General features: G+C 40.1%; 1 protein-coding gene across 2 annotated transcripts in view; it reads right to left on the reverse strand.

Annotated features, from left to right (window-relative positions):
* The window catches only part of DCAF1 (DDB1 and CUL4 associated factor 1), a 42454-nt gene that overhangs the window by 16280 nt on the left and 4499 nt on the right, over window positions 1–21675 (reverse strand). Inside the window, exons 3-14 of one of the 2 annotated variants that reach the window (XM_014447115.2) lie at window positions 18953–19029; window positions 16801–16874; window positions 14441–14554; window positions 12558–12695; window positions 10626–11138; window positions 10220–10321; window positions 8807–8965; window positions 6190–6369; window positions 5491–5700; window positions 4639–4808; window positions 2250–2374; window positions 60–1323 (exon numbers count right to left, since the gene is read on the reverse strand). In XM_014447115.2, coding sequence (XP_014302601.2) covers window positions 60–1323; window positions 2250–2374; window positions 4639–4808; window positions 5491–5700; window positions 6190–6369; window positions 8807–8965; window positions 10220–10321; window positions 10626–11138; window positions 12558–12695; window positions 14441–14554; window positions 16801–16874; window positions 18953–19029 — 3126 coding nt within the window. Of the gene's footprint in view, window positions 1–59; window positions 1324–2249; window positions 2375–4638; window positions 4809–5490; window positions 5701–6189; window positions 6370–8788; window positions 8966–10219; window positions 10322–10625; window positions 11139–12557; window positions 12696–14440; window positions 14555–16800; window positions 16875–18952; window positions 19030–21675 lie in introns of both variants that reach the window. The other variant, XM_023745993.1, reaches the window with a different exon arrangement.

The raw sequence follows: 21675 nt of genomic DNA on the forward strand, positions 1-21675 counted from the left end.
TGGTATTTCAGGCCAATAAGGGTTTTCTGGATTAATCACTGCTGATAGGGCCTCCTTACCTGCTAAAGATAAGGTGCCTATCGAAGCACCCGCCATCCACCCCACCATACTTTGGAAACGATGCTCTGCGGTTCAGCCTTGAGGTAAAGTTTATGGGCGCCTGCCGCCTCTGTTTTGGCTCAGGACACTGGTGAGGAGTAAAGAGGGAGAAAGGTGGGCAGGTGGCAACTGGGTTCTTGCAGCGCGCATGCTGCTCTCTCAGATATTCTGTGATGATACTGTCCAGCGTAGGTGGGGAAGGAAGATGCCTGTCCAACTGCTTTTTTATGGCTGGGCTTTGGCTGTAGGCGCCATGGTCCGACTTTTGCCGCAACACTCGGATTTTCCTGCCATTGCAGGGTGATGGTCTCTCTCTGATAAAGCTGATCCTACCAATCAAAGGGGAGTTGCCCGCGTAAGACGGGCCGGGCAGAGCTAGTGAGCCCTGGGGGGGCCGTGGCTGAGGATGGGCAGTGGGGGCAGGAGGGGCAGTGGCACCCACAGCCACATGGCTGCCCAGTCGAGTTGCAATGCCGTTGGCGATGCGAGGGGTCCGGGGGAGAGAGACAGGAGAAGCAGCAGCAGCGACTGGGGTGAAGGCAGAAGAGTGGGAAGCAGCAGTCATGGGCAGGTCAGCCTCTTTTGTCAGCACAGTGGCTGTCTCCCCAAGTCCTTTAGAAATGAGATGGTTTCGTATCAACAGAAGCAGCTCTTTCTCCGGGAAGGAGATCCTTGACTGCGCAACAACATCTGCCTTCTGCAGTCGTGCCAGGGACACATCGGTGCCTATGAGAAGGGGCTTCCCTGACACCCGCTCGATGAGCTCAGCGGCATACTTGCAGAACTTGACGTGGTCACTGCGCTTGTCCTGCAGCACAGGTTCCTTCATCAGCTGCTGGATCTGGCAGCTGCTGAAAAGGGGCAGCTTGCTGATGATCTGCCGGACAGTGCTACTTCGAGACAGGCCCACCAGGGCCTTGCAGGCCAGGGCCCGGATCTGGTCTGCATCTGTGATGGGCATCTTGATGGACAGTAAGGACAAAAGCACCTTGATGCCATTGTTGGACTGGACCACATTCCACATCTTGGCCAGGGTGTGCTCGCTACTTTTGGGAGTCTGAGGCAGCTTCCTCCGAGGAGTTCCAGAGATAAACTTGCCAATACTGGAAATTCGGTTATCCGGGCCACACACACAGTTGATAATAATTTGAAGTGCTGACTTCTGAATCTCAGCATCATGGATAAAGAACTCACCCTCAGCCACTCCCAAAATAATGCTGATACCTAATAGGAAAGGGGGGAAGGAGGAAACAATACATTTTATATTCTTTCTCACAAAACTCATAGCCAACTTCAATGGTTGTTTCAGAGTTAAAACTGAAAGTTCTACTCATTTTGTTCCACTTAAAACTACCACACTTGTTTAAAAAAATGTACAAGGAATTGTTTGTGTAAAATACAATCAGTTGTACTATCATGTACCTTTTGATGCAATACCTCACGTACAATGGTTAAATGGGAGAATGATGTCAATACTTATGTGAGGGTCACTAAGGTTAATGTGCAATTTTTCCTAGGTAAGCAGATGAAAAATAGTGGGACTAAATTAAACCTTCAACAGGAAAAAAAACCCTCAGCCTGGCTGCTCCCGTGGCAGCGGAACCTTTCTGCTATATATGAGGAAAAGTCAAAAACCAGTGGCTGTGCCCTGCACTCTCCCCAGAGAGGTGCACCCCAGGACCCACAGCTGGTTACGCTACTTCCATGCTCACTTTAGCAGCAACCCTCAGCCCTGCTCTTGATGGAGGACAGCATTCTCAAATAGTGTATAACCCTTTTGTACTGTGACAGCTTCTATCCACTCTGAGCTGCTTGCCAATCACTAATTTTATTGGGGCTTAAGTTACAAAGCTGCTTAAGTTCTTGACTATCTGCCCCAACCATGTTTCCTATGCACCTCCTTCTCTGCACGTGACTCCACAGAGTACACGGTTTACACTATTACAGCAGAAATGCCTGTACACTCAGAACACAAGTTCACTAACATGACTCCATTATATGAAGCTGTATGGCATGACTTAGATGGGACAGGCAAGGTACCCTCCCCTACTACCTTCTTACTACTTAGGTCAGTTAAGTCACCACAAACAGAATAGCAAAGGAAAACAAATCCAGACCAACCAGTAACAAAATGGCAAGGTACAACCTACCTACAGTGGAGACGGTGGAGCCAGCCTCATCTAGCACATCCACTGATTCTGCCAATTGGAGCTGGATTTTTGGCACAACAGTAAGAATAGCCAGGACATCCAAAGCAAAGCGCACAGTGTCATTCCTGGACAGGAAGAAGAATTAGTCAAAGAGAAATAGGATACAACCACAAGAAACAACAGTTAAAAAAAGAGGGGGAGAGAGAGAGAGAGAATGGATAGGAATCACTACCGTGCGGCTCTGTCCCTAACCATAACATCAAGATGATTTATAAGTGACTGTGACATTACTTGCAAAAAACATGGAGATGGCATTTTCACCTATCAAACTGCTAAGACTGCAAACTAAGGATAATCCCCAATGCTGGTGACAACAAACATTAAATGTCCATCAATAGAACAAACTGTAGATAGGAATACAAGAGTTCAAATAAATATTAACACATATAAAACTCAAAAACATGAGAAAAAAATCTGCAAAAGATGCAGAAAATATTGATATAATGTAAAAACATACAAAAGAGGACTAGATTATTGTTCATGTGCACACAAATATGTAGTATAGACACATGGATGGAGAGAATGCACTCCAAGTTCAGAAGACTGGCCATTCTGGGGAGGCAGGAAATGCAAAAGAACTCCGAGAAGCACACAGAGCAACATGCCAACCCTGGGTATGGAGCAGTCATAGCATCTCTATACCTTTCTATATTTTAAAGTATTTCATAAAAAAGATGAATATGATTAAATACTATAACCTCAATTATATACATTTTCATACATTCTAGAAAGACTGAAGAAATTAACAGTGGCTAAAAGTAATTTTCTTCTTTTATGTAAGACTATATATTCTAAGCAAAAACAAATATTTAATTTTGTTTAAAAAAACTTTTAAAGGACATATTCCAAACATATTTAATTAATAATCCATGTAAGTTTTTACCAGTCCAAAATGTATTTATAACCTTCCTCATTATCTTTTGAGCTTTCATCACCTTTTAAACAAAATTCTCAAAGTAAATATAATAACCTACTTTAATACCCCAAAACAGCTGTTTTCAAAGTGTGGTTGGGGAACCTTTGGGGGTCTCTGAGACCCTCTCAGAAGGTTCTGTGATATGAAAGCTGTTTTCATAGTATGTTTCCTGTCCCACTCTTGGTATCTCACGGAGCTATCCAGGGGCTATGTCGTGTGATGTCACAAAAGATTAAATATAAAAACAAATATAAGAGATTAGGCCAGACATTTTAAAAACTTGCTGAAATCATTTGGTTTTATTTTGGAAATTTTTCATAAAAAATACTAACATGCAATGGATTCATATTATTTTTAAATAAATTCATAAATATATTCACATTTTCTGTTTTAATTTCTAATATGGTAAATATCACCAGATATGACACAAAACAAAAGCTCTTTGGAGTTCTCAATAATTTTTAATATGGGAAAGTGGTCCTAAGATCAGAAAGTATGAAACTGGATGCTCCAAAAGTATCCCCTGGATTTAATATCCTGGGATTTAGCAAACAAACTATACGCACCATAAATAGCCTCTCTGGTCTTTATGGCAATGGATGGATGGGAAAGTCAAGAGCTGTAGCTGGTTTGGCTCAGTGGATAGAGCATCGGCCTGGGAACTGAAGGGTCCCAGGTTCGATTCCAGTCTAGGGCACATGACTGGGTTGTGGGCTCGATCCCCAGTTGGGGGTGGCGGGGGGGGGGAGTGCAGGAGGCAGCCGATCAATGATTCTCCCTCTCCCTTCCTCTCTGAAATCTATAAAAATATATTTTTTAAAAGAACCACTATATATAAAAACTTTATTGTATTTTCTCTTCAGACTCCGTCTTTACCAAAATATCGTTTTAATTCCTTTTCCATCCTCATCCTATAAAACCCACCCACCCTCCTGATTGAATCAGCAGTCCTCTCAGAGCTTCATCCTGCTCTGCTGGCTGCTTTTAACTGAACTGTGAAAATCACATCAAAAGCAAAAAATACACTTTCATGTGAAGATAAGAGAAACATTCTATATGACTGTCAAGCAGCAGAGACATCTAAAGTCTAATGCCAAAGAACACTGGACCCCAGTCTCAGACAGGATTTCCACCCTACCTCTGCGCTATCGCCATGTAAATTATGTAACTCTCAGAGTACAGAAGTTGACCCCTGCCTGTGTGCAGTATTTATAATCACCAGGACCATAAATATAAATGAATAGTCTGTAAATTAATAAAGGTATCATCATGCTTAATCTAGTTTCTCAGCTTTGAGCCCAAAATTTCAATTCTGTTCACCAAATATTTGTTAAGCATACACTATGTGAAACCAACATCAACCTCAGCAGAAAGCAGAAGCTAATCTCCTTGGAAACCTCCCTCTGGTCCCACCTGGCATAATAGGTCTTCCAATTGCAGGCAATAGAGATAAGCTGCAACAAGAGCTGGACACAAGAAAGTTTGAGGAAGACTTCAGCAGGTTCCCAGTAGAGCTGCGCTGGGCCATATTCTATCAAAAACTCCATCATTTCCACAATCTGTTCATGAGTATACGAACACGCCTATAAGGAGAGAGACATATTAGTAAAGAACTCTATCATCTGCCTGCTACCTTCTCCAGCACAGCTCAATGGCCAACAGGTTTTAACAATAAAGCTAAGTAATAATAGCTTTCAACTTCTACAATCCTTCCGTCTATAGGCCACATGTGAAAAAATGAATGTTTAACCTTTCATTTATAACTGGATTTATGGTACATTTTGTCCAAAAAGGTAACAGAATGTTCAATGTGTTAGTGCATGCATCTATTTCCCAGCTTAAGAAGGAAAAAAAGCAGCATGTAAAATAATGGGTTTCTTTTCAACTTGTGATTTTTAAAACATGCAAATACTAATCTTCATCCCAAAACATAGCAAGTCCAAAAATGATTGAGAAATGAAGTTATAGATGCACCTTTCAGAAATTTCACATAGGAAGTAGGACATGTACTACTTTTCATAAAAGACCGCCCTTTTACACACACTTCAGTTCATGAGTATCCCAGAGAAGTAGCAACTCACAACTGGGAATAAAATGCATCCTTGAAATCCACCTGCTGCATCCATTTTCAGGTAATCTGCCTCCACAAGGGACAAGCATAATACAACAAAACCCATTCTGCAGACTCCACTGATGTGAATGTGAGTTTCCGGCCCACAAGTGGTACAGAGCATTAACAGCTCCCTTCAAGTAAGGCCCTCTCACCTTGTACGGGGGCTGCGGATGCACAAGAATGCCACCCTCAGTCCTCTGAAGTGACTGCTTCACTTGTTCCAATTTAATGGCCAGGTGAGCCTCAAAGTACTTGCGCAAGGCCATGCAGGTATGTTTCCCAGTTTGGCGGCTAGCAAATATTTCATCATCACTCAGAAGTGCACCCTGATCTTCCAAATTTAGAATCTCCAAAGTACTGATCTATTAAGAAAGAAGCAAAAGAATTAGACAAAGGCGGCGGGGGGGGGGGGGGGCGGTAAATGGGAGGAGACAACCAATAGGAAGAAAAAAGGGAAAAGATTTCAGTAAACTTTTATGTTCAAGGAGACTGCCAATTAACACTGCACATCTTTCCCTACATGCTAAGAATGGCCATATGAAAGCAAAACAGTAAACCCATATTGAAAGATTACATAGCCTTCAATCCTGTTTAAAAACATACAGGCACAAAACCTTCTGCTTTTAGAAAGATCGAGATTATTGACTGCAATCCCCCTGTAAGATTACTAAATTCAAGGCATGTCTGTAATGGCACAGAGTCCTCTAAACACTTAAGAAGAAGAGAAACTTGTGACTGAAGGGAGAAAAACAGATAGCAAACTTCCTCCAGTAAGCCTCCTCTCACTGCAGGGCAGCCAAGACCAGCAGGACCCCTACTTCTTGCAAAGAGAAACCACTGAAGAACCTCACCAAGTTCACCAGTCGACGAAGACCGTCATAGCGGTCAAAGAGCTCCAACACGGCCCGGAAGGAGAAACAGATTGAGAAAAACATGGTAGCATGGCAGCATCCTGAGGCATGAGAACATTCCATTAACCACAGGGTATAGTTCACCACATCAGACAGAACATTGTGGGGATGCATGCAAACCTGAAAAATATAAAAATAAAACCATTTTTAAATTTTGAGGGTAAAAGAACCTTTGCAAAAAGATGAAAAATTCACCAGTGTCAATAGATACAATACAATGATCATTCCTGGTCAAGTCATTCTGAGTTTAAAGCTTAAGTTACAAATGAAATTTTATAACAATCTAGTCCAAACCTGAAAACAACCTACATTTAAGATAACTATTTAAATTCGACTTACACTCACTACCAAATTTTGCAAATATGTCCATCCTTTAATGTTCACAATGCTCTGTTACACAGGTATTAGGATTCCCACTTAACAGATGAGGAAGAGGCTCAGAGAGTAAGGGACTGTCCCAGGGTGTAAAAGCGGCCGAGCCTTCTGCTCCTAAAGTCTACAGGTGGAGCAGCCATTCGCTCTCTGGCTCATTCACACACATTCTGTGGGGCAGACAAGGATTTCTAAAGCAGGGATCCTCAAACTACGGCCCGCGGGCCACATGCAAATACAAATATTGTATTTGTTCCCGTTTTGTTTTTTTACTTCAAAATAAGATATGTGCAGTGTGCATAGGAATTTGTTCATAGTTTTTTTTTAAACTATAGTCCGGCCCTCCAACGGTCTGAGGGACAGTGAACTGGCCCCCTGTTTAAAAAGTTTGAGGTCCCCTGTTCTAAAGCATTGCCCAGGTTTGCTTGGTACTTTCTCTCTATCTTAGCCATAATTGCTTTCTATATATGCACACATATTAGGTTACTATTCTTAAAAGACTACATACCCTTGCATAATGTTGATCTCAAGAGGAAAAAACATTAAAATCAAAACATTGCCTTATTAATACACATGCAAAGATGAACAAAGACATAGGCCCAAAAGAATTTACCAACTTCACTCTACCAAAAAAGCCACATCACATGAAATATTAAAAAAATGTTCCAGGTATAGAAATAAGATTCCCCCAGGGGTGTCTGGGGACCCATTACTTTTAAATGTACGATCTACCGATCTACTTACACCTTTTAATATATATATAATTGATTTCAGAGAGGAAGAGATAGAAACATCAATGACAAAGAATCATCGATCGGCTGCCTCTTCACGCCCCCTACTGGGGACTGAGCCTGCAACCTGGGCATGTGCCCTAACTAGAATCAAACCTACTGGTTTATACTAGTAGGTTGGCGCTCAAACAGTGAACAACACTGGTCAGGCAGCTTACACATTTTTAAAATCAGTAAATAAAAAGTCTGAACTGGAAAAACATAAGAACTAGACTAGGAGCCTGTGGAGCCCTGAGAACAACTAAAATGATTTTACTATCTTCACCACAAACTATTTGTCAACACACACAAAGCACCACCTGTTGTTTTTAAAATAAATTCACTAAAAAATGCAAAACAGCCCTAACTGGTTTGGCTCAGTGGATAGAGCGTCGGCCTGTGGACTTAAGGGTCCCAGGTTCGATTCCGGTCAAGGGCATGTACCTTGGTTGCGGGCACATCCCCAGTAGGAGGTGTGCAGGAGGCAGCTGATCAATGTTTCTTTCTCATCGATGTTTCTAACTATCCCTCTCCCTTCCTCTCTGTAAAAAATCAATAAAATATATTTTTTAAAAAATGCAAAATATACCACCACTGAGGGACATCTTAAAAGAGCTTCAAGACTAATCTTAATGCAACAGAAATGGCAAAAACTAAATAAAACCCCAATCCATCTTGCTTCCATCCCCCCCCCCCCATAGATTTAGGGGGGAAAGGGATTTTTCCTAAACAATTTTATATTTTTAGAAATCTTTGTAAAGACATTCAGGCTCCTTGCTTCTTTCACTAAAATTTACTCCAGCCCTGGCAGGTGTGACTCAGTTGGATGGGCATTGTCCTGTGCATTAAAATGTCACTGGTTCGATCCCCGGTCAGGGCACATACAGGAAGCAATCAATGAATGCATAAATAAGTGGAACAATTAGTCACATGTCTCTCTCTCTCTCTCTCTGCTGTAACAATAAATAATTTTTTTTTAAATTTACTCCAGAGGGGTGGAGGTGGACTGGGAGAGGTCAATGAGGGGAAGAGGAGACCTATGTAATACTATATGTAATCCTTTAAACAATAATTTTTTTAAAAATTTACTCTGCCCCAACCGGTTTGGCTCAGTGGATAGAGCATCGGCCTGCAGACTGAAGGGTCCCAGATTCGATTCTGGTCAAGGGCATGTACCTTGGTTGCGGGCACATCCCCAGGAGGGGGTGTGCAGGAGGCAGCTGATGGATGTTTCTCTCTCATCGATGTTTCTAACTCTATCCCTCTCCCTTCCTCTCTGTAAAAAATCAACAAAATATATATTTTTTTTTAAAAATTTACTCCTTTTTTTTTTCTTATCCAAAAGTTTTTCTATAAATATGCTAGGCTGTCCCCCCACCCATCCCATTCCCATATACCTGAATGACTGGACTTACTCTTTCCATGGCATCCTGGTTGTAGGACAGGTAATACAAGCACATGGATACACCAGTTGCAGCCATAGAGGGGCGAGGAATTTCCAGTAATTTCTGTACTCCACCATGTGCAACAAATTCTGTGGCAAACTTGTTATGGAGCAGGAGAGATGCTAGGTGCTAAACAAAGGTGACACATGTTACCATAGAACTATCTAGAACAGCAATTTTCAACCCGTGTGCCACAAGAATTTTTAAGACATGCAATACCTGACTATTTAGCCAGGGACACTGACCTCTTTTCCTTTAAATTACCGAATAAAGAAATGACAACAGCCAACAGAACAGCAGCCATCTGATGTGAATGAATCAAAATTATACCTATTTTTTTTGTCAGATCAGCAAAAAATACATTTTTTTGGTGTGCCACATAATTCCATTAATTAGTTTATGAGTGCCATGAGATGAAAAAGATTGAAAATCTCTGATCTAGAAAAATCACATGATCAATTCCAAAATATTAAATTAAGCTGCTAAATACAGGGAATCCTCTTAACAGAAATAAAACAAATAGTGCTTATGAAAAACAAATTTAAAAAACACTCTAAGATTCCATTTTTGTCTTGTCATTTCATTTACACTGATCCTAAATATATTCTCCAAAGAACAATCTTCAGCAAATTATCAAAACTAGTAAATTTTTAGAACTAACCAAAATGCACTTTAAATACACTTTTAAAGTTTATCTTAACTTTTGTTAACTCCCTATTCAATTCCCACTAGCCTCTCTGGGTAGACCCTATCTTCTCGGCAATTGTAAGAGCAGGGAGTGAAATGCAAGCAGCAGGCTGCTTAATGGCTCTGAATCCAGGCCGATGAGGAGGGGCCTTGGAAGAGCTAGAGCACCCTCTCCCGTTTCTCATTGCAACATGTCTTCTGGGTGATGACAGAGGCACAAGAAACAGATAAAACAACACAGATTTACAGTTACATGAATTGTTACCTGTGCAGATCTCCCCAAAGTCAGTAGCAAAAACAACAGATATGTGCCCTGTTCAGAAGTTCTCCCAACACCCAGACTCAGACTTATAGTATTCAAATCCCGTCCTCTATACTCATTTTTTTGTGTTACACAAACCTCTACCACACTCCCACCTCAAAAAGCAGCCATACCAGGCATTGTTCCCCTCTAACACTTAGGCCACTGCGTGTGGTTTTTCTCAGGTCACTACCACAAAGAGGCACCTGGTAAGAGTCATCTCTTCTACCTAAACAAGAACTTTTTGTTTGTTCTTATTTTGATATTTCTGGCAAGAGAAAGCCCGGAGCAATAAAAACCCAAAGATGCTATTGATTTTTGTTTATATACCAAAACACATAGGCACATCCATGTCGATAAAATGTTCAGTCACCAAATATTGGTAAGAACTTTACCTTGAGTGCCTCAAACGTCAGCAGAACGTCGTTCGTCTGCTTCAGGTCAATATAGAACATCATCAACTCCCGGGACCCAAGCTGCATGAATATGGGGAGTAACTGAAATGAAGACCAAGAACAAGTCTTAACATTTGGTTTTATTTCCACCTATTTCCTCTTCCATTTTGAGGTTAGAAGAAATAAGGCACTTCTTCCCTACCTCCCTTATGAAGATAAACATACCAGCACACTTTGATCAAACAGGCCTTATCAGAAGTAACCTGTATAACAGTTTGCCAGTTTGGGGCAAAGACTTTTTTGTATTAGAGTAAAAACACATCATTGTAGAAATGTTACTATAAAATATCACAGAAATAAGCACAGTAACTCCAAAGAGGGAACATACTATTTCCAATAAGCTTACCTCCTGGTATTCTCCTAGAGGAGTCAAATACTGGAGAATAAGTCGCTGTTCAATAGCAGGAGTCATAGGATAAAGGGTGTAATTGGTGCCGATCACCCACGGGGACATTTCTGACCAGCTGCTATTAGACAGCTCAACAAACATGCGATCTGGTTCCGATGATGAGAAACCCAATTTCTGCTTGGCTTTCCGAAAGCTCTCTCTGTCACCCTGCTTCGCTGACTTGTTTTTCCTCAGTCCTCCTTCCTCAGGTTTTGTTGCTGAGTTCATTCTGCTACTGGTCTTGTGGCCTGAATCAAGATGAAAGGAGATCTCCATGTCTCCAGAGGCTTCCTCTTGCTCACCATCCACTACATCTACGGCCATGTCGCCATAGTCCATATCCACCGCTTCTTCATCCAGAGGCAAAAGGGGTTCAGAGGAGAGCTTTCGGGGGCTGGGACGCTTGCTTTCTTGCCGCAAAGCCATTTCCTGAAGCTGTAGCTCCCGAAGTCTTCGAAGCACAATTGCTACCTATCAATAGATATTGGAATAAACGGGATTGTCTCTTCTGCATCATAATTTAAATGATTCTCAACAAATATTTATTCTCACTTACAGAGAACTAGATATTGATGCACTTATCCCAATGCCTGGTAACAGTAAAGATTTAATAAATATGTTGACTTTATTCCTACAGTTTGATAAAATAAGCAACAGCTAACAGTCTAATTCCCCATAAAATTTCCCAGAGAACTCAAACCACAAGACCTGCACATAAACTACATCATTCACAACTGACCTCTCAGGATCAAGATGAACTGAATGGACCAACACACCTAAAAGAGGCAGACACTAAGATATACAGTATTTACAATCTTTTAAGTGTCTTTGAAAATTAAATGTGGTTTCTCAAACTTGTATCTGTTATAAGTTATAGAAATGGCCATCTACATTATATGTGGTTACATAATCTGTTTTTCAAGTTCATCATTTATTTTTTATTTTTACTTTTAAGTATTTATTTTTGGAGCCAATCCTAAAATGTGGTATTGTGCTTAGTTTTAAAAAGAGAGAGGGCCCTAGTCGGTTGGCTCTGTGGATAGAGCACTGGCCTGCGGACTGAAGGGTCCCGGGTTCGATTCCGGTCAAGGGCACATGCCCAGGCTGTGGCCTCGATTAGGAGGCAGCCGATCAATGATTCTCTCTCATCACTGATGTTTCTATCTCTCTCTCCCTCTCCCTTCTTCTCTGAAATCAATAAAAAAAATATCTTAAAAAAAGAGGGAACCTTAGCCAGTTTGGCTCAGTGGATAGAGCATCGGCCTGCGGACTGAAGGGTCGCGGGTTTGATTCTGGCCAAGGGCATATGCCTGGGTTGTGGGCTCAATCCCCAATAGGGGGTGTGCAGGAGGCAGCTGATCAATGATTCTCTCTCATCATTGATGTTTCTGTCTCTCTCTCCCTCTCCCTTCCCCTCTGAAATCAATAAAAATATGTTTAAAAAAAAAAAAGAGGGATTATGCCGGCAGTTTAGTTTGAACTGCATTTTAAAAAAAGGATAATGGATGAATATGCAATAAAATAAGTATAGTAAAATATTCACAATTTAAGTGGTATATATACATCTGTTCACTGTAAAATTCTTTCAATCTTTCAATTTCGTCCTATGTTTTAAAATTTTCATAACCCACTGTTAGGGAGGAAAGGAAATGGTACTATTTTTTATTTGGTATATTAACTATCATGATCCTTGACAAGATGAAAAACAGCATTTCCAAGTTTAAAAAAAAGTAAAATCAAAACTCTTATGAAAAGTAATCTGAAAATACTGAAATTACAGGGACACTCCAGTATAAGGTAATAAGATCTACCTATTCAGGTTTAAGTAGCAAGAAAAAACTTGATTATTCTCCCATCTTATACAAAAATTCATTTTAATATAGTCCTTACCAGCTGTGAATTTTCATCCCTATAGTTGGCAGCAATGTCCTGATTTTCCATAGCACCTCCTAATAGTCCAGTAGAATACGTCCTCAATGGCTGATCAGCCTCTCGGGCCCATTTAAAAAGATTTTCGACAATTCCTTCCTATAATAAGGAAATGAAAAAGTACAATTCAGAAAAAAACTATTTCCTTTTCTTTTTTTAAAAATATATTTTTATTGATTTCAGAGAGGAAGGGAGAGAGATGAAAACATCAACAATGAAAGAGAATCTTTGATCAGCTGCCTCTTGCACACCCCACACTGGGGATCGAGACTGCAGAAAAAAACTATTTTCATAATTAAAGATACAAGAAAGATCTCAGTCTTATGAAAAAAAATTAATATTTTCATGTTGGTCATAAAATTTAAAAATGCAAATAAACTAAGTGTCTAATAGTAGATGGTTTCAGTTAAATATCTATGCACCTGTGAAATACAATCCTATTTAGATGTTAAAACTCAAGCTAAAAATCAACAGCCACATAATACAGACCTACTTCAGATGTTAAGACCACAAAGGTTCCATGACCAAGTGGGGAGCAATAAAATTTTTACATCCCTCTTGAAGTTTACAATGCACATTTAACATTATTAATGCTGAGAAGTCCTGCCCAGCAGGCATAGCTCAGAGGTTGAGCTTCGACCTATGAACCAGGAAGTCACGGTTCGATTCCTGGTCAGGGCACATGCCCGGGTTGTGGGCTCAATCCCCAGTAAGGGACATGCAGAACACAGCTGATCAATGATTATCTCTCATTATTGATGTTTCTATCACTCTCCCTCTCCCTTCCTCTCTTTGAAATTAATAAAAATATATATTTTTAAAAAGAAATAAAGATGGGAGTGAAGATAAATAAAATAGTGAATACAGAAAATGAATGAAACCAAAAGTTCTTTGAAAAGACCCATAAAATTGACAAATCTTTAGTTAGACTGACCAAGAAAAAGAGAGAAGACTCAAATTATTGGAATCAAAAATAAAAGATGAGCCCTAGCTGGTTTGGCTCAGTGGACAGAGCATCAGCCTGCAGACTGAAGGGTCCTGGGTTCAATTCTGGTCAAGGGCACATGCCCGGGTTGCAGGCTGGATCCCCAGTAGGGGGCGTGCAGAAGGCAGCTGATAAATGATTCTCTCTCATCATTGATGTTTCTATCTCTCTCCCTCTTCCTTCCTCTCTAAAATCAATAAAAATATATTAAAAATAATAAAAAAATAAAAGATGAGACATTACTATCAATTTTACAGAAATAAAAGGAATAAGAAAATACTATGAAATCACATTAAAATATTTTGACAAGGATATAAAATTTTTTTTTTTGTCTCCTGCAGTGGTAGCTAATTGAAGATTTTAATATACAATACTGCAAATTACAGCAATAATTACAATGTTATTCTCTGAAATACTTTTTGTGGCACCCAAGCAGCAAGTACTCATTAAAATAATTACTTTTTAAATTTTTCTTGCCTGGCCAGTGTAGTTCAGGGGTTGAGTGTCGACCTATGAATCAGGAGGTGACTGACTGACTGTTTGATTCCCAGTCAGAGCACATGCCCAGGTTGCAGGCTCAATCCCCTGTAGAGGGTATATAGGAGGCAGCCAATCAGTGATTCTCTCTCATCATTGATGTTTTTATCTCTTTCTCCCTCTCCCTTCCTCTCTGAAATCAATAAAATATATGTTAAAGGAAAAAATAAATAACTTTTCCTTACTATATTGATTTCTTCCATTTCTTTAACATATATTACTATTATAAAAAGAAAAAACTGTAACAATTATTTTAACAAAGGCAAATCAACCTATCACTACTCAATTACAAAGTAAGGTGATATTTCTTTTTCATAAATACCTTTTCTTGAAAAACAACAGCCGTTTCCAGCCCTGGCATGATATCCAGTAGAAGTCTGCAAGCTGCAGTGTTTAAAGGGGGCTCTCGGCTTGTCATCACATATGCATTCACCAGCTGTAAAGAAAAGAAGCAATAGTTTTTATTTTTTATAGTCCTCACACAAGGATATGTTTATTGATTTTAGAGAGAGGAAGGAGGAAAGGGAGGAAGGAAGAGAGGGAGGGAAAGAGAGACAGAGAGAGAAATATACAAAAGAGAACAATCAATGTTGCCTCCCGTACGAGCCCTGTCCGGGGATGGAGCCCACAATCTAGGTATGTGCCCTGACCGGGAACTGAACCCACAACCTTTGGTGCATGGGATGACACTCCAACCAACCAAGCTACCCGTCCAGGACAGGAAAGGAATATGTTTTGTCTAAAATTCAACCCAGTCAAATTAATAAAGCCTAACAAATCCTTAATATACTCTTATCGCTTGCCTACAAGGTATTAAAGAAGACCGTACCTAACAATTACTAATTAAACCTTTAATTATTATTTTTAAATATGTATTTATTGATTTTTATTTAATATATTTTTATTAATTTCAGAGAGGAAGGGAAAGGGATAGAGAGATAGAAACATCGATGAGAGAAAAATATCATCCATTAGCCTCCTGCATGCCCCCTACTACTGGGGATCGAGCCCATAACCCGGGCATGTGCCCTGACTGGGAATGAAACCTTGTCCTCCTGGTTCATAGTTCGAAGCTTAGCCACTGAGCTGCTCCAGCTGGCTGTCTCCAATTGGGGCCAGAGATGGAACCCAGGTATGACGAGCCACACCGGCTAGGCAAACCTTTAATTACTATAGTTATGAACCCACTGAGCCATGACATCATATGTAATCTCTTCTGCAGCTTTACAATCAAATTCCCCCAAAACAACTCAGTAACCATAGGGGCTACTGAAGTAACCAAGTGAGAGATGGTAGTGGCTAAACCTAGGTCTGGCAATAAGGGCAGAAAGAAGTGGAGAAACTTGTGAAGGCTAAGGAGGAGGAATGATAAGACCACCGAATTAGAGAGTTTGGAGGAATAAAAGGTAACTTCTAGCTGGCTAGACAAGGACACATTACTGAGCTAGAGAACAAGAGAAACAGATTGTGAAACAAACAATTAGACACATGGAATTCAAGGTGTCCGTGGGGGATATCCAAGTGGGACTGTCTAGAAAGCAGCTGGAAGTGATCTGAAGCTGAGAAGATACATTGATAATAGAGAAATAAATTGGGAAGTTAATACAATCTCTATATATAAAAGCCCAGCAACCATTAGGGCAGAAGACTGGAATGACCAGAATGACCAGTTGCTATGACGTGCACTGAGCACCAGGGGGCAGATGCTCAACACAGGAGCTGCCCCCTGCTGGTCAGTGTGCTCCCACAGCAGGAGCGCCACTCAGCCAGAAGCCTCTCCCACCTCTGTGGCAGTGCTAAGGAGCGCTAAGGCGGGAGCAGGCGGGCAGTTAGGAGCGAGGGGTCCCAGGTTGCAAGAGGGCACAGGCCAGGCTGAAGGACCTCCCCCGCACCCTGTGCACAAATTTTGTGCATCGGGCCTCTAGTATAGATAATAATAGCTAATACTTACTGAGCTCTCATGAATCAAGTTCTGTGCTAAATACTTTTCATGCTTAATTTCATTCAAGGATTACAAAAACCTTTTACAGTAAGAACTATCAACCCCTATCTTACAGATCAGGAAAATAAAGCCTGGAGAAGCTTAAGTTGCCTAAAGATCAGTCAATGATGGAGATGCATTAAACTCAAAACATGGATCCTCCCCACCGGACAAAGCCCATGTTCTCAAGCATCATGCCATTCTGCCTCCAAAACAGCCATAGTTATTGGACAATGACTATGTCTAGGAGCTGTGAGGGAGATGTGTATGTGTGTATTTCCCCTCTCATTTACTCAACAGTCCTGAGTTAGAGAAGGCACCTTTCTCTCCATCGACATTCCCAATGAACACAATGCAGTGTCAATGCAGAATCATGCCGCATACATCACTCTTATTTTTCTATTGAGGAACCCAAGAGGACTCCTATATTCCCAAACTCAAAATCATCTTGTCCAAAGATAAACACAGGTGCCTTGGGAGCTCTCACCAATATTCAACTGAACAAAGTACACACCTTGAGAAAATACCTGGGACTTTGGTAAGGATGAGGCCGTGATTACTCTCATTTCACCAAATTAAAAACCTATCCACTCTATTCCCACCTTTGTCAAGGCCTCAGGAGAAAGTAAACTATTTAGAAAAACAACAATAACGTACAGCATCTACTGATGATAATCTGGAGAAAAGTAAGAAGCACCTACCGCATTCATGAAATCATCATTCTTGAAGAGTATTCTCAGCAGATGGCCCAGCATACACTCTGGATCAGCTCGACCTACCAAAAGAGGGGGAACAAAGGAATAAGTAAGCCATCCCCGTCAAGCAACTTAGACCTCTGTAATGGCACCCTGGTTGTTATAAATACTATTAAAATACCAAACAAAAAGAAATAGAAACAAGAAAAGATTCTTTGATAAATTAGATTTCTTAAAAGTGACAATATAAAAACTCACCGTCCCATCTCCCAGGCTATTGCCTACATAGCAATGCTGAATGAAATGAGCACTAGACCCAGGCCAGCAATGTAAACTGTATACAAGATGTACAAATGTATACAAAATATATATATAAGAATCAGAAAGGAACCTACAACAAGAAAACCCCTGACTTCCCAGCCTCAGAAAGGTAGCAACACTTCTTTTGATGGGTGGCCTGGGAAAGACAGGCTTCAAGTCCAGTCCCCCTTTCAACTACAAGGCCAACAGCAGCAGGGATGTGTCCTCAAAACTGCAGACATCCCGGGCTGGGGGGGGGGGGGGGGGCGGGGGGGGGGGCGGGGGGCGGGGAATCACACTAACAATCACCAACTCTAAAGATGCTGTAACCTTGGCTTTGAATTCTGAGCCCCTGGGGAAAGAAAGGAGACAAAGAACCTAAAATCTACTCAACACACAGCCTAAAAGTAAAATAATCGGTTAACGGTTGGGAGAGGTTTGTTTTTAAAACAGATACTATCTATCTTTAGTTTTCTTTTCAAAACATTAGAGTGAAAAATTTAGTCAAAGGATGAAAAAAGATGTAAGTTACTGATATGAAGTTTTTCCCAAGCTGTAATTAGTATCCCAAAGTAATTCACAAAAAAGAAAAGTTAGAGACTAGTATCATAAAAACAAATGAGGACCTCAGATTACCAACTTTCTATGTTTAGAAATGATGGAACTAAGACCATTATATTTATTAATAGAAATTATGGTTAATGACAAATATTGCTTAACATGAGAGATAGGGAGGAAAAAATTGTCTTTACATTTCTACTGAAAAAAAAGCGTATCTTTCTGTCTCTCCCTTCTACCTCATTACCATTTCATCCTTTCTAAGGCATTATCACTAAGCATGATTATCTCTCTTTGTAGTTCTTTTCATAATGCCATACATTAACTAAAATTCTTATTTCACATTCATTTTTATATTTCATACTCTGATTGCCTTACTAAAAATGTGGGTTAAACAGGTAAATAAGTCCTCTGAAGTCACAAGTGGGGATGCCTAGGACAGGGCAGCAGGGAACACCCACAAACAACTGGACACTCAATGTGAAATGCCTAACTTACTTACATTTGAGAACAAATGTCTAAGAAATAGAAATAAACCCTGCAACGTTCAGGTGGATATATAATGTTCTTATTTTTGTAACTCCCATTCATTTTCACTATCTCTCCATATTGTAAATTTCAGACTCTTCTCTCCACAAAGGTCTGGCTCTTGAGAGAAAGTTTAGTGCAGTGTAGGCCCCTACAAGACTTAAGCTTTGCCCACTGGTCATCTGCCTTAGAGAGAACATGAAATAGCGTCTCAAGTTCCATATAGCAAATCAAATTCCATGCCAAAGCAGACTAGGTTGTCATGACTCTAATTAAATCAGCCCAAAATAAAACCAAATTGTGTCAGGGCATATTGTAGCTGTCCAAACACTAAAGCAGACATCAAGAAGGCTGTTTATTATTCAAGGCTCCAAGTATCAACTTCATAACGAAAGCAAGGCACTGAATGCGTTCTCAACTCCGTTCCCCATCAGTAAAAGAAACGTTATTATTGTTAGAGAGGTAAAGGCACAGACACCTTTGGGTTTAAAAGTCAGAAAGAGAAAACAGTTTTCTCTTTTTAAGTCTTTGTAATCACACCAAATGAGTCAATAAGGTATACCTACATTTATTTGATATGTAAATATTACAAATTATTTCAATTTCTCCAGAAATTTATTTTTCCTCACTGCTCCCACCTTGAACAATATTTTAACAAATATTAGGTCTTAAAACTTAGCATGAAATATGCGATTTCAATTGGAAAATATTTTCTATTAAGCAATTTTCTTTTGTAAGAAAATTAAAGCCACGTTTAGAACACAGGTCTCACCAGGATGTCGATCATCAAATGGGTCTGGATCCCCCTTACGATATTCTTCAGTTTCTTTTTCAATCAATTCAGACATCCTAGCACAAAGGGAAGACAGGGTCAACTCTAGACAAGCATATAAAAACATGTGCCACCACCTACAATAGTCAATAGTCAAAGTGTAAATAAAAGCAAAAAGTTAAGAAAAGGTATTTTTCTGATAAACAGAGATCTAAATAACAATCTTATAAAACAATTTCTACTCCCAAAATCATTCCTCTCCCCTTTCCAGTCTCAAAAAATAGCACTGTTATCCCCTCAGAAGCCAAAAACCTAGGAGTCATCATTAAAACCCTCGTTTTTTCCTCATCCCTCACAATTCCTGTTAGCCCTACCTTCAAAATATCTCTTGACTTCAATTATTTCTCCAAATCTTAACCATTCCGACCCTTGTCCAGACCACCATCATCAACTGCCTGGACTGCTTGCACTGGTCTCCTTGCTTTTTGCTTCAATGCTTGACCTGACAATTCATCCTCCAACTTCCAATGACTTACCACAATAACTGAGTTAAACCCAAGTACTATCATGGCTTAGAATAATCCAGATTCTGTCTGCATCTCTGACCACTTCTCCTCCATCCCTCTTTCACTAAGCTGCAGTAACATGGCCTTCTCTGATTTTCAAAGAGTCCAAGTTGATTACTGCTTCAGGGCCTTTCTTTGTGCTATTGCCTCAGCCTACAACAGTGATGGCGAACCTTTTGAGCTCCCGTGTCAGCATTTTGAAAAACCCTAACTTAACTCTGGTGCCGTGTCACATATAGAAATAGAAATTTTTTGATATTTGCAACCATAGTAAAATAAAGATTTATATTTTTTTTATTTTATATATTTAAATGCCATTTAACAAAGAAAAATCAACCAAAAAAATGAGTTCGTGTGTCACCTGACACGTGTGTCATAGGTTCACCATCACTGGCCTACAACATTCTTCCCCCACATAAGCTCCCACCCATGCACCCAAGCAGCCACTCATCTTCTCTCTCTTACTATAGATTAGTTTTGCCTGTTCCACAGTTTCATATAAATGGAATCCATACACTCTTTTTATATCTGGCTACTTTCACAGAATTTTTTTTAATCTTATATCAATTTGAGAGAGAGAGGGAGAGAGAGGGAGGCAGAGAGGATAGTGGGAGAGCAAGAGTGAGCAAAAGAGAGAGAGTCCCTTTGTATTCATGCATTCTTTTTGAAACAAGAAAAATCACTTTTAAACTTTTTTTAAAATATATTTTTATTGATTTCAGAGAGGAAGGTAGAGGGAGCAAGAGAGAGAATCATTGATTGGCTGCCTCCTGCACGCCCCTTACTGGGGATCAAGCCCACAACCTGGGCATGTGCCCTTGACCAGAATCAAACCCGGGACCCTCCAGTCTGTAGGCCGACGCTCTATACACTGAATCAAACAGGATAGGGCAAGAGAACCCTAAGCAAGACTGACATTGTAATCAAATACAAGGCTGTCCCACCCTCCAATATCTAGATGCTGTCCTAACTCAAACTCTCCTATATGTTTCATTTCCACAAAACCATACTTCCTAGTCTTAGGGTTAAGCTCCCTGCAAAAATTCTTACCCACTCTAGTATGTTTTTCCCCATCAAGCCTCAGAATTATTTCTACTTTTTCTACCTTTCCCTCTAAACTGAAAATTATCTTTGCCACAAAAGGCAATTACACAAAATATATGTAAAATTACATAAGACCTACTAGAATCTCCAGTTGAAACTAAGCAATATAGTACAGCAGAAATTAAAAACATGGATTCTGGAGCCAGATCACCAGGGTTCAAACCTTCCATTAACTGTGTGTCCAATTACTTAACCTGTCTGTGCCTCATCTGTAAAATGATGGTAACAGTACCTATTCCTTGAGGTTTAAGTTAATATATGTCCTCTACTTAGAACAAAGCCTGATATGTGAGAGCTATTTAGGTGTTGTTACTATTAACAATGAGAATCAACCCTGGCCAATTTGGATCAGTGGATAGAGCGTCAGCCTGCGGACTGAAAGGTCCCAGGTTCAATTCCGGTCAAGGGCATGTACCTGGGTTGCGGGCACATCCCCAGTAGGAGATGTGCAGGAGGCAGCTGATCGATGTTTCTCTCTCATCGATGTTTCTAACTCTCTATCTCTCTCCCTTCCTCTCTGTAAAAATCAATAAAATATATTTAAAAAAAAAAAAAGGAAAGAATTCAACAACGGAAACACCTAAGGTAGATATCTGACTGGCAATAGGGCAGGAGGGGAGCCTTCTGGAGGGGGCTACGCAAGTTCTGTAACTTGATCTGGGTGATACTTTTACAAGTAAAAAAATCCATCAAGCAAAGTACTTTACAATATATAAGTAATATTTCAATAATGTGGATTAAGCTCACACAGCTTGGCCCAATGCCAGGCCCTTTTTACAGAATCAAGTCAAAGGCTTGATATAGTAAATAAAATAACATAAATAATAAAATCAATTAAAGTTATAAACAGCGGTACATTTTTCTTAAGAAATGTGCCAAAAGATCATAAAAAAGTAGTGGTCAATAAAAGATTAAGTAGACCTGTAATTCATTGCCTGCTTCTTCTTTTTTTTTTTTAAATATATTTTATTGATTTTCCACAGAGAGGAAGGGAGAGAGACAGAGAGCCAGAAACACCGATGAGAAACATCAATCAGCTGTCTCCTGCACACC

The sequence above is a fragment of the Myotis lucifugus genome, unplaced genomic scaffold (genome assembly GCF_000147115.1).
Source record: "Myotis lucifugus unplaced genomic scaffold, Myoluc2.0 scaffold_614, whole genome shotgun sequence".
NCBI lineage: Eukaryota > Metazoa > Chordata > Mammalia > Chiroptera > Vespertilionidae > Myotis > Myotis lucifugus.